The following is a 13,892-nucleotide window of genomic DNA, read 5'->3' on the forward strand; positions in this document are numbered from 1 at the left end:
GTCTGTGGTTTGGCACAGATGCAGCCTTGACTGAAATTGTTGTTTGTTTGTTTCGTGACTGATGTGACTAAATTATTAATGATTTCATATCAATCAGTCTCAGCGTGTACATACATTAACCTGTAAATCACAATGGTTTAGTGAGTTATTTATCATAATAAAAAGAAATAAATATTTCAATTTAATAGAGGACTCCATATTTATAGAGTAGGAGTTATGTAAATGCTAAACTATAATTCTTGCTTCTGTCGTAAAAGCATCAAGGTTCAAGCTTGTGCGTTTTTGTGTGTGTGTGCGTCTGCTCGACTGACTGAGTGTGATCGATTGTTGACGTCTGGGAGAAGCTTTTATCCCTGAGACAGCAGAGAGAGGAAGAGATGGAGGGAGCCAGAGGTGAAGAAAAGACAAGCAGCGGAAAGAAGGGAATGAAAGAGAACGATAAAAGGCACATTGTCACCTTTTCAGTCCTTTTATCGCCGCATACGGTACTTGAAGCTTTGCAGCTTAGCGTCGACAGACTAGTTCGATTTGTCTGGCTCCCAGGCTCCAGCCATGATGTAATGTACAGAAACTGTGGGGATAAAAAAGTATTTACACGTGCATCATATCACAGTGAGGACAAAATCCTGCAGGTTTGTGCAAGAAGTATTCAGATTAAATTAAATTAGATACACTCGTGTCCATAGATAAATTTAAGGGCTTCATAGATAATAAGGTGATGGAGACATGCTTGTTTTTCTTGAGAGGCCACTATGTTTAAATATCTGTTGTGGTTTTATTGTGGATTTTTATTCAATACGTTGTATTTCGTGCATTTTGGTAAGTTGTGATTGGCTGCTACCTTTGCCAGGCCTTTTTTTGAATCTCTGTGGGACATCCTGGTTAAAAAAAAGTAAAATAAATAAAATAAAAACACTGTATTTGAATGGGGTGTGCATAAGACTGGCATGACACACGTGCAGTGTGCTACGTAATGGGAATGATGGGTGTTTGAATTGATGGAGGGATGTGAAGGCTCTTCTCCTCTTCCTCTGTGGATCAAGTTCATTGTGAAAAGGGATCGAGATGGATGATAGAGTGAACGGATGAATGGAGAGTGACAGCAGGAAACCGGGTCCACACACACACACACACACACACACACACACACACACACACACACAAACACTGTAGTCATAACAAGCTACGTAAGAGAGCAAAGAGAAACAGAGGAGAGGAAAAAGAGAGAGCGACTGAGTCAGCAGTCCTCTGTCCACCCCTCCTCTCCTGTCTGTGTGTCCATCACACTGTGGCCTCCATTTGACTGTTAAATCACCCACTCAGCAGAACAACACACACACACACACACACACACACACACACACACACAGGGAAACAGAGAGAGTGGCAGCCACGCAAATCAGCATCTGAAGTCTGATAGAGGCTGAATGTAGGACAGGACACAGGGACACTGAAACAGCCGGCAAGGACAGAGGACAGAGTGTGTCGAGATACTACTGTATGTGTGTGTGTGTGAGAGAGAGAGAGGGAGTGTGTGTGTGTGTGTGGAGGACGCAGTGATGTAACGTCGTGGATCTTAGTGAGGATGCTGAGTTGTGTGTGTGTGAGATGAAGATGGATGATGGGAGCAGCCATGTGCAAACTGTCGGATAAAGTCGGACAGCACGTGAGAAAGAGGTCGCCAGGTAGGATCATGGCAACGAACACACACTGACACACGCACACACACACATGCAGTATGTGCAGGTGTCTGTTAGCATCTTTGTGTGGCTCGCGTGTGGAGTGAAATAATGTTTGTTAGTTGTGAGAAAGTGAGCCAAAAAGCTTCTTCCTCTTCTTCTTCTGTGAGAGATATTTCAATACGTAATGGTGCTGCTGGAGTCCAGCCAGTGTGGAAGGTTCTGTGTGTGTGTGTGTGTGTGTGTGTGAGAGAGAGAGAGAGAGTATGTGTGTGTAGGTCTGATACACCAGTAGAAGTTATTACTAAGGAACTACGGTTGGGCAACATGGACAAAATCAATATTGTTAGCATATGTTAAGAAGATTAGAGCTGCAATTAGCTTAAACATTCATTTTCATTTTTAAATCTTTCTCTTTTAGCCTTTTAAAACAAGTTTCAAATTGTTGTTTTGTCTGAACAACAGTGATAAAATAAGTATTTAGATGTTTTACTTGAGTAAAAGTCTCAAAAGCACATGAAAAAATTAGTAAAAATCATGCACTGAAGCTCTTCTGTATGTAAAAGTCCAAAGTATTAGAATCAAAATACACTTAAAGTATCAAAATTACAAGTTTCCATTATGCAGGAGGCTCATTTCAGAGTAATATAAAGTTGAACATTATATTATTATAATTATTGATGCATTAAGGTGTTGATTACTTTAATGTTGCAGCAAGTGAAGGTGGAGTTAATGTTAATTACTTTAAAAAGTAAAAGAATAAAGGAGTAAAATGTATAATAAGGTTTATAAGGTATAATGTACATTAAGCAGGTCGTTTTTGTGAAATAATCCCAGACAGGGTGATGCAGAAAGGGGTTTATTCCTCAATAATGACCTGTTGTACTGAAAGAAATCAAAACTTTAACACAAAATATTAGTTCAATAATTATTTTATGGATTTAAAACTGAGTATATGATCAGAATTGTGTCCATAGCAACAGTCTGTTCTTCATAGCGGTGGTCTGTTATACAAAAATAACTCAGTGAATTACGGGTATATTTTCACCAAACAAGAGGTGATGAATGTTAGAGCAGTGGAGAGACAAACCAAGATGTTTTTGTTGAGTTTTATTTTTAATGAGGATCGTTATTCTGTCGAGTGTGAATGAAGTGTTTTACGATGTTTTTGTAAATAGAGTGTGATGAATTTGAACAGACGGATAAATTGGCTGTTTCTGGCTAAACAAAAAGAAAAAAAGTTCATCTCTGTAGGGATCCTTTCCATAATGTTAGATACAAAAACACGGAAAAATAGGATCCAGATTGAAAAATAAAACTTACTCTTTAAAGTTTTATAAATAAGCTCAAGAAAACACGTGGAAATAATTTGTCTCGGGTTGATGTAAAGGTACATTTCAGTCGATAACTATTTTGATTAAAGGAAAAATAAAACAACAAATTCCAAGTCTCACAGACACAAAAGGAACAATTCACGAACAGAATGAAAAGCAGACAAACCTCTATATAAAACTGGCTTTTATCTGAATAATCAGACACTTAGAATAACAATCTGAGCCTGTCAAAAGTAAACACTTTCCAGGATGTAGACCGAGCCGCACAGTGGCCCAGGAGGATTACATGACAGCCTGTTTCACAGCTGATGTCTGCAGCCGTCTTCCTCAATACTGGACCAGTTTCAACACAAAAACATGGAAAAATTGGGTTAAAAAATACAAAGTTAACCTTTAATATATATTCACCAAAAACAGACTGCAAGGTAATTAGTGTGACCTTGTTTAGAAACAGTCCTCCTTCATATTTAGCCAGGATTTGCATGCACAGTAGTTGCTTTTCATTTGCAAAGGGGAACATGATATCTGAAGGTTATTTGCATATACGTTACAGAAACACACACACACACACACACCCCGTATGGACCCGCACGTACCTCACGTACTGATTTCACACTCACAGTCAGTGCGCCTGTCAATAAATCTGCTAATGATTCGATGTCTCCGCAGGTTGTAAGTACACGTGTCACGCAGCGTGTCGGGACCGAGTGTCGCTGGACTGTCATCCTGCAGCTTCACCCGTCAGTCAGGACCAGCTCAACAACAACACAACGCTCCATGTGAGTACACACCGTGTGTGTGTCCTCTTTGTTTCTCTCTTTCCTAAACTCTGTGATGCATCAGGTTACATATTGTCCTTTATTTAAATTCTAGTCCACTTTTTTATACTATATACTGATAATATAAACAGGAAGCTGTGTACGTTTTGTGTTGTCCAATCATAAGACACTCTGCATGGATAATATTTTTTTATATTATCACTGATGCTTCGATAGGAGAATTTCAGTATCCAATGATGCTCTAAATACCTTTTTCACCTTTATAAAGGTCTGAGTAATTGTCATATTTGAGTAATATTTGACAAAATGATAAGACGTTGTTTTGGAGCTTTTAATTGTATGTCACATATAATTATATCTTCATCAGTAGGTGGATTAGATGTTTAAATTTCCATTTTTTCCTAGGATGTCTCATCCATGTGGGTTTAAAATTGAGACACATTAATTCTCAACCTTGGAATCAAGATCTAAAACAAAAAAAGTGCCATTGCTGTATAAATATTTACTACTATATATACTTTTAAGAGTAAAACAACTTTTATTTGAGGTCCACGTCAGCCTTTAACTGTCAAAACTAGGCAGACATGGTGTTCATGATCAAACCTGGATCTACATCATCTGAAACCTGGGAACCTGACGATTAATTTGAGATGCAGTTCAACGCTGTGCGTCATGTTTTTCCAGTCATAAATCAGTTTTCTGTCGGCGCTCATTCACATTTTGAATGTAAAACAGCTTAGAACATTATGCTCTATTGTGTCTCATAAACTGTTGCAGCAGTTTGGGGGTTTTTAACACTTGTTACACAGATTTGGTGCACAATTTAACCATTTTTGACCACTGAAGAATTGATAAAAATGGTCATAAATTCTTTGATACCCATAGAGCCCATTTTCATTCAGATAGCTTGAGATGACACGTTAAAAGTCCCATTTTTCCCTCGCTAAAACTGAGTCTAATGATGGAGGATTATATAGTTCCCTTCCAGAGAAGCTAGCACGGCATGGTTCTGTGGTTTCCCTCGGTCTTCTACTTTCTCTGATACCAGTATTTTCACTCTGGCGTTAAAACTGAACCAGTCACAGCCTTTGAAACAGGCTGCTGTCAGCTGGAGGTGAGGATTCTCACCGTTTGTGCGTCAGTGTAGTAAAGCACGTCACCACAAGAGAGCAGTGTAGTCAAACATTTTGTCTGCTGCTGAAGCGTTGCAGTGTGAAGCCAAAATTATCAGAATAACTGAAGTTTAATCTGCATCATCTTAAGAATAATGTAAACTTTATATGGACTGAGCTTTTCTGCAACAAAACACTCTGCAAAAATATGAAACATTCCAGACTTTAAGCTTCCGTTGTTAAGATTTGTTGCTTTTTATTCGTCTAATGTGATAATAAATCGAACATTTTTGAATTTCAGACTCTTGATCAGACAAAAAAAGCCACATCAAGGCATAAACTTGGGCTTTGGGAGGCTGTGATGAGCCTGTCAAGAAAATAATCTGCAGTTTGATAATGAGGGGAAAATAGTTACTTGATGAATTATAGCGAGGTGATAATACGCTGTAACGTGTGTTTCAGTGTTTTTCTGTGATGTGTCAAATTCCATTCAGCTTCGATAAAGCATTGGACACCGTACACACACACCCATGATGCATCACTCACCAAGAATGGCTCATGTGTACAGTATATGTGTGTGTGTGTGTGTAATTCCTGGAAGACAGCTGGGTGTGTAGCAGATCTGGTTCATGTTAGAGTATTTGTGCAGACCACACCAGACTGTAACTGTGTGTGTGTGTGTGTGTGTGTGTGTGTGGGTGTGTGTGTCGGGGCATCCAGAGTTGTTTCACTTACAGGAAACAGTCACAGGACGTCCAATACAATCGCTGTTTAATAGACCATAAATTTCCAAACCCGAATTTTCAGTTTGATGACTAGTTGTTGAAGTATTCTGTTCTGGACTGTAGTTTTGACAGATGGATGGTCAATATCTCGCAGCAGTTTTTGTCATTTTCCAACAGCTGTCGTCTCTTATGTTTATGTAATTTCATTATTTTGTCAACCCAAACTGAAATACTACGTCCGTTGGTCCTGAACAAGCCGGCTTCGCCCCACACTGTTTTCATCTTTCATCCAGTGACGCCCGTTGTAATATTTCCAGTCGTCGCTGAGTGGAATCCGGGTTTGGCTCCACCGTTTGTTCACAGTGATGCGGTTCTTTCACCCCAACGTGAGGGGGATTAACTCAGCACATTTCACACTGGTACTGCTGAGTAGTGCTGAGTACAGCGCCGCTGTGGCTTTTTGGGTCGTGTCAGTTATTTTGCAGCTGGATTCAGCGAGTGGGGTCAGTGTGTGTGTGTGTGTGTGTGTGTGTGTGTGTGTGTGTGTGTGTGTGTGTGTGTGTGTGTAGGCAGAGAGCTTTCCAGCCTTCTGTGTTGTATAGATGTATGTGCACATAGGTGCATGTGTAATTTTTCTCTAAACTTACCTGAGTAACGAACATCAGAAAACAAAACAGAAGCCTGGAGGAAACAAATGTTGTGGACATGTAAAAAGACAGCGTCTTTATTTTTGTAATTTAACAGTTAAATACAAAAAAACCCTCACAGTAGAAATAGACTGACTGACCTTCATGGATCGATCATGTGATACCTGGGGCCCTGAGCACAGATATGTAAAAGATCCCCCACTCCTCATACTTAACAGGAAGGAGAGGTTTTGCATCTCCTTTCTCGCCTTCTTGCATTTCTTTGGGATCATTTTGCTCCTCTTTGTGGTCATTTTCCATCTCATTGTGGTCATTTTGCTCCTCTTCGTGGTCATTTTCCATCTCATTGTGGTCATTTTGCTCCTCTTCGTGGTCATTTTCCATCTCATTGTGGTCATTTTGCGCCTCTTTGTGGCCATTTTGCATCTCTTTGTGGCCATTTTGCGCCTCTTTGTGGCTATTTTGCATCTCTCAGTGGCCATTTGACCCCTCATGGATCAGTGCTTGACCGTCTAATTCAGCCACGTTGGCATGTTTTGACACTTTAAACAGACAGATTAATTATTTGAAGTTTGACTACTTGCTTTTTTATATTGCTTATATATTTATATTGCATTCAAACTGATGTAACAGATGCTACACATCTATATCAAAATACACATCTAACAACAATACAGCCAACATTTCTTTTTCTCAGGAGAATTTGTTCACAGTTTTTTTTTTTTACTATTGGTGAAATATTCCTGTTCTCATCTGTCTGGCTGGAACACTGACAATCAGCTTCTTTCTGCAAACTTGAAACCTGAGACTTTCACATCATTCCTGCCTCTGTGTCTCTCCACGTTTCAAAAAAAAAAAAAATGCTGAAGCATGTGAAAGTGTGACTCTGTCAACATAAAGTTCTCACTGTGTTTCTGTCTGTCTGTGGTTTGCGGTGCAGGAACCATCCAGAAACTGAATGTCAGAGATAATAATACGATACGCAGCCATGAGACGGTCATAAGCTCCTGTCTTTCAGGGAAAGTAAGCAAGTCTGTATGTTTGTGCGTTTCTTTGTGTGTTAAGGTAAGACATGAACTGTGAACCTGCAGAGACATGCTAGCCGCGTGGCTCAAGAGATGACAGTGTTGGTTTTGCTGGTCGCTTTAGTCTAGACTGAAATATCTCAATAACTACTGGATGGACGCCCTGAGTTTTCCTCTCGTTCCACCATCAGGATGGTATTTATGGCTCTGAAAGGGGAATTCTGGTGGTGCCCTGCGGCGTCCGTGGGTTTGATTCCAGCCTGCAGCCCTTTGCAGACATTCATGTCCCCCTCAGATTGAAATGATCAGTGATCCTTTGACTTTTCATCTAATGACATCATCGCGTCAAGATTATAGTGTGTCCAAGACTTTCATGTACCTGATAAACTGATCTGTGCCTGTACTTGTCTCTTTTTGTCTTTATTGATGAAAACTTTATTATCTGAAGTGAGAGTTTCTGTGAACTTTATTTGAATTTGACAAAAATTGAAAATCACTGACTTAACTAAACTTTTTACTCAAATGAATCAGTGAGTTATTAGTTCTGTTACTGTGTCTATAGACATTCAGGGTGTAGCTGAGTGTGTGATGCTTTAAATAACTAACTGATTTACACAGTCACACCTGTGTCAGTTATCGTAGTGTCAGTGATCTCACAGGGCAGCCGGCCAAAGCATGGAGGCGTTTACTCTGCCATGATGTGATAGCGGCGCTGGGAAGTCCTCCTGTCGGTCTGACTGAGTTTGTGTTGGCGGGCGGAAGAAGTAGGTTAGCGGGCACCAAAAAGTAAACTCTGATTGTGTGAGAAGCTGCTTGAATTAGCAGCAATTGTGAATCTATAACTGCTGACAAAAATGAAAATGTAGAATTAAATTCTCAGTGCATAGATCAATAATGACCCAACATCAGACAACAAAGACAGAACGGTGAGAGAATCTGAAGTCTGACGTCAATCTGAGCCGTCAGATCTTGTTAGTGTCGGTGCAGAGACAAACTTTAGACTCTTTATTTAACCACGGCACTGACCGACTAATAAAATCACCTGTCAGTTCAGTCAGCAGCTTCAGTCTGCTCATGAAAACTCTTGAAAGTGCCTGTTAGCCTGCGTTCTTATTTCATCTTTAAACATGTGAACTTAAGTCTTGATTTAGAGAAGTGGTTCCCAAATATTTCGGTTTTGGAGCCTTTTAAAATCAAGCTGTGGCTGCTTGTGGACATGAGCATTTTTCAGTTCAACCAAAAAGTGATTTCTTTTCATTGTGGATTTCATTCATTTCATTTGAGGCATTTTTACAGACCCAAAGAGGGGAAAGTATGCTGTATTTCACATAAAGAAGCAAAAAACTGGATGAAAGTCAAAGACAAAATAAGCATAAACTTTAATTTCATTAATAGAAAATGTATAGATGTAGATTTAGATTAAAGTTCCTTTCACTTTCGTCTTTTATTTTGCTGAAAACTCTAGAAGATAATAGTTTAGTTATGGGTAATGAGTAATCAATAAACTTTTCTTAACGTCACTACCATCTAAGCGTTTGTACAGTTACAGTATGAGTCAGAGTTCATCCTCCTCCTCTGCTGTGATTGGTCTGGCCAAAGGGAGCAGCAGTAAATGATTGACAGACAGAAAGAGAGAATAACTGTCCATGGGGTCCATTTCCTGTCTGCTGGGAAAGACAAACACGGGCGGAGGGAGAGGAGGGAAAACAAAGACGGCGGAGGGAGGGAGGAAACACGGGGCCAGAGAGGAATGTTCGTGTGTTTTCTCTGTGGCTCTAATGGAGACTCATTAACACCAGCGGGTCAGAGACGCTGATAAATGGTGTGAATGAATAGTCATGTCACTGTTTAGCTAATGCCCAGGATGCTCGCTCAGGCCCATGGAGCGTGAACATGTGCACGAGCAACAGCGTGCTGACTGCAGCTCACGTCACAGCCACCGGTATTACCTACAGTTACCTCCAGACCAGACGCCTCCAGTTTGGAAAGGCAGCAGCAGTACTGGTGTAGGAAGCTGAGCAATGTCCTGCTGTGGACGGGGTCAGCTGCAACATGTGTTTGAGCCTCCTTAAAAATCAATATCAGTTTTAGTGTACGCTATATTTAGACTGTTTTCACTGCTTTACTTTGCTGTCAGGCAGCCTTTTCTGATGGGAAACTGCCATCATATAAGCCAAATATTGCTCTCTGTCACTCAACCAAACTCCATTGGCAAAAGCAGTAATTTTACCTCACAGAAGACAGAAGGTTCTGGTCTACCGCTGCCTCAGATCTGTTAGTTTGTTTGTGTTATTGTGTGCCTTTGGTGAATCTGAAGTAACCCTTTGAACCACCAAAGTCACACAATAACACAGACAAATTAACCAATCAAGGCAGCAGTAGATCAGAAACTCCTGTGTTCTGTGAGTTAAAATGACTAATTTTGCCACTGGAGTTTGGTTGACTGACTATGGATAAGCATCTTCAAAAAAAAACTGTGCCTTTAAATTGTTTTATTTTAAAGATTTCCCGAAAAAGATGACCTCTTGAGATATTTTCTTTCTCATACCTTAAATCATCTTGTGACCCTCCATATTTCTGGACAGATGGGGGAGACAAAAGCTCTGCACTGCAGTTTTGAGTGATTTTAAAATTCTACTGGAGGACATTCACATTAATTTATTCTTATCTATTTTTTGTTTCAAGGCAAATTTCACGTGACTCAGTTTTGTAGGTTTTTAAAAATCCAACCAATTAGTTGAGTAGTTCTTATATTCTGGCCTGTCAGTGCTTTAAATAAAAATGATTAGCTTTGGAAAATAAAGCAGTGGCAGTTCACCCAGTTATAATGTTAACAAGCTGACATTTAATGCGTATCTTTTCACTTTTACCTTTTTTATTTTATTGTATACATACTTTAATACAGTAAAGGTGTACCAGGTTTTTTTTAAAGCAGAGGGTGACAGAAGATAATGTTTTAAAAGTTAGAAAATGAAATTAAAAGGAGAAGAAGAAGGAATTTTAATGTGTTTTCCCTCTGAGGTTTTATGGTAACTCATTAACAGGTATTGGCAGGGTTATTAGGTCCAGGGTGGGGTAACACTACAGTAAACAACGCACACACACACACACACACACACACACACACACACACACACACACACACACACACACACACACTCGGAGCCAGCAGGAAGGAAAACCTTTGTAAAACTTGTAAAAACATATACCAGTGTGGGAAAATGTTTCTGTTCTTGTTGCTTAAACTCCTCGCTGCTTTTTGTTCTTTTATTCCTTCTCATTTGGTTTCTTTTGCTTCGTGTTCTTTCACAGTTCGATCATCCACCATAATACGACTGTTATCCGACGTCTTAGTTACTCATTTCCCTTTGCACTGTCCTTACGCGAAGTCTTTGTCCTTTTGACCCCGGCTGTGTTTCTGTCTCAGCTCTGTTACGTCACCTGTCATTAGGAGGAGCGTCTCCCTCATTCGGGTGTTTGAAAGCTGATTTTTAGGGTTAGTTTAGTTTAGGTTGTGGGTTTCTGTCACCAGAATATGATGTTTACATGAGTATCTAATGTCAGAAAGGAGGTTATAACCATGATCGGGCTAAATGGAGCCTTATAATCAGTCAGATCACATCAATGGGGCGGCACACATGAAGAATGAAAGTATTCACTACAAACAAACAAGTCCAAATTAAATATTTAGTTTTAAATTATACACCAGCGGTCTGAAAATGGAACAAAGATCATAGTGGAGATGATACTGTTCTCTTGTAATTAAACTAGAATACACGTGTCACAAAGTTTGACCCAAAAGAAAAAAAGATAACCAGCTTTTTCCAGAGCTTTTGACCACATGTCACGCTCTTCCTCAGCTGATCGAGTTTGTATTGCATTTGAAAGTTCGGGGAAAAACCCGGTAGGTGAACCCTGAGTTCGGATTTTTTTTGGTCTAATGTTTCCAAAGTCTACAATTTTCCCACAGATGATTAGATTAATGACACTGGTCCGCTTGTTTAACTCTAAGAAAGGCAGTAAATAAACTAACTTTCCAAAATATCGAAATTTTCCTTTATTTCAGTGGTTTTAACTGCTTGGCCTTTGACACTAACTTAACAAGGAAACTTTAAAAGTGTACTGATTGTGCATTTCATGTTGTATTTGCACTTTGCACTGTGTTTTTGTGTTTTTAATAATTTAATTCTCTTCCTATAAGTTGTGCCTAGGGCTTTTTTTATGCTAAAAAAAAATCATGTTGTGTGTTATTTTGGCAGATAAATTGAAGGAAATCAGGAGTAGTTCGGCATTAGTTTTATCTAAGTTTACATTTTGAGTTATGTTGAGAAAAACCTATAAACTCTTGACTGATAAAAATCAGTTAAAAGCTTGTTGAGTAAACCAGAAATGGCTGCTTGTCAAGAGGAGTTCTTCATGTCTTAGAAAGTGGATTCTGGCGAGGTTCAGTCATTATTATTTACTGACAGTAAATCCTCGAGAGAGGGAGGGTCGGCATTAGCTAACCGTCTCCTGGTGATCCAGATTTAAACTCTTTTCCCTGTTTAATCATGTTTTCCTTCTCAAAGAGAGTCTGTTCTTGTTCTTTTGTGTTGGTTTGTGTGTCACAAGATATAAATAAACAGAAGTTTCGTAAGTGTTTCTCAGCAGGAAAATATCAAATGCTGTGGCGTCAAAACAGGGAGATTTCCTCAGAACTTCTGTGGTGTGGTGGGTCTCACACACACGCACACACACACATGTACACAAACACACACACACACACACACACAGAGACACACATACCCTGAGTCAGGCTAAAACCCATAACTGTGGCCACTAAATCATTTCAGGGCTTTAAAAAAAAAGCACACGCACAATGTTATCCTAGATGGTTCACCTCCACGCAACCTTACAACACAGCTGAACACACGCACACATGCACACACACACACACACACACCCTGTTTCATTGCCACAGTGTTCCTGCTCTAAATAAAAGTCAGGGTTCAGGCTGGCTCAGTGCACAAACTTGTTTCTGACAGATTATTGTTTGCCCTGTTATAGTTTTTAACACAAATACTGAAAAGTTTATAGTATAGCTATACTGTACTGTATAGCTTCATATTTAAAGCTCCCATTAAGTCAAAATTGATGTTAACGTGTTTTTTATCATATATGTATTGTGCTTTACATTACTTATACGTCAGTATCTGGGCCGACAACGCAGATGAGAATTTCGTGGATATTCCCAGGTATTTTTATTTGTATGCCAGAGTTTGCATTTTGCCATCGTTAGCATAGGAGGAGAATAAATCCGTTCACCTGAGTGGACTTGAATGTGTCCAGGGAAGAAGCCTCACTGTACAAAAGCACAACTTTTAAACTTTATTCGCTGATTAGGGTGAAACTGGATCATATTTTATAGAGACAATATTTTCTAGTTTTCCCTCCTCGAGATGTCCTCCAGCTGTTCAGCTCCAACTCTGCTGTTTAATTGCAGAGTTTCCTGATGGACAGCGATGGAGCAGTTTCTTACGGCAGGATAGGATTACATGCTGCTAAAGTAAGTTAGCAAATCGCTAACTGCTGTTAGCTCAGTTACTCATGACTCAAACCTGAGGTTCCAGGAGCTAAATTTGGCAAGGAAGAGGACGCACGTAAGCAATAATCCCTCTGCAGACCGGCAGAGACAGTGATATCTGTATTCTTATCCAACTCTGCCAGAAAGCAAAAAAGCATATTCCTGAACTGTTCCTGTAATGATTTACCACTCAGTTTTCCTTAAAAATGATTTTGAATCATTATTAAAACAGCATCTGGACCATTTTAGGTTTTTTCCTACAACATCTGTAGTTTTTAACTGAAGCACGTGTCATTTGAGGAACTCTTGTACGAGGCACTAAACCTCCAGCATCTTCCGTGTTGCTGCTCCCTGACCGTTAAAAGCAAATTTTTTAAATAATCTTGGATCTGAATTTCAGGATATCCCTCAGCCGTCCCCTCTCCTCGCTATCAAACATCTGGTTTGATACCGTCCTTCCTGTAAACAAACATCATCACCAGCCGCTTATCGAACCTCTCTTCCTCTTTGTGTATCTCTCTTAATCTCCTCTCCCCTCCAGTCCTCTAATCAGCTGCTTATTGTGTTAACGAAAAATACAAACAGGGTGGAGGTTTACCTGCCAAACACACAGAGAGGGGAGCTGGAGGAAGATTTACGGGAGAAAATCAAAGCTGCTGAGATAAAACGTGTTTACATAAATCACAAATGTCAGTTTTCCAGCGAGAAAGAGGCAGATAGAGGGATGATGCACGCACAATAACCAGTTTTAATCTTTGATAGAATAATTAATCTTTTGTCTGCAAGTCACGTCCTTGGATATAAGATAAGTTACAATAAGCTAGTTACGATAAGCTGGTTCTGCTCGAGGTTTTTGACTGTTAAAGGAGTTTTTCCTTGCAATTATCGCCAAGTGCTCACTCACGGTGGGAATTGATACAGTCTACACGTGCTCTATATGAAGAATACCCTCTTATAATTAATACTATTACTTTAAGATGCTTACAGTAGGGGAATAAACCACCATACTGTAGTAATAAGAGCCAGAT

General features: G+C 39.6%; 1 protein-coding gene across 1 annotated transcript in view; it reads left to right on the top strand.

Annotated features, from left to right (window-relative positions):
• The window catches only part of rassf3 (Ras association domain family member 3), a 70,298-nt gene that overhangs the window by 9,237 nt on the left and 47,169 nt on the right, over positions 1-13,892 (top strand). Inside the window, exon 2 of the mRNA XM_084710865.1 lies at positions 3,683-3,792. Coding sequence (XP_084566991.1) covers positions 3,683-3,792 — 110 coding nt within the window. The remainder of the gene's footprint in view (positions 1-3,682; positions 3,793-13,892) is intronic.

This window comes from Lutjanus erythropterus, chromosome 22 (assembly GCF_056507025.1).
Source record: "Lutjanus erythropterus isolate fLutEry1 chromosome 22, fLutEry1.hap2, whole genome shotgun sequence".
NCBI classification, from domain to species: domain Eukaryota; kingdom Metazoa; phylum Chordata; class Actinopteri; order Lutjaniformes; family Lutjanidae; genus Lutjanus; species Lutjanus erythropterus.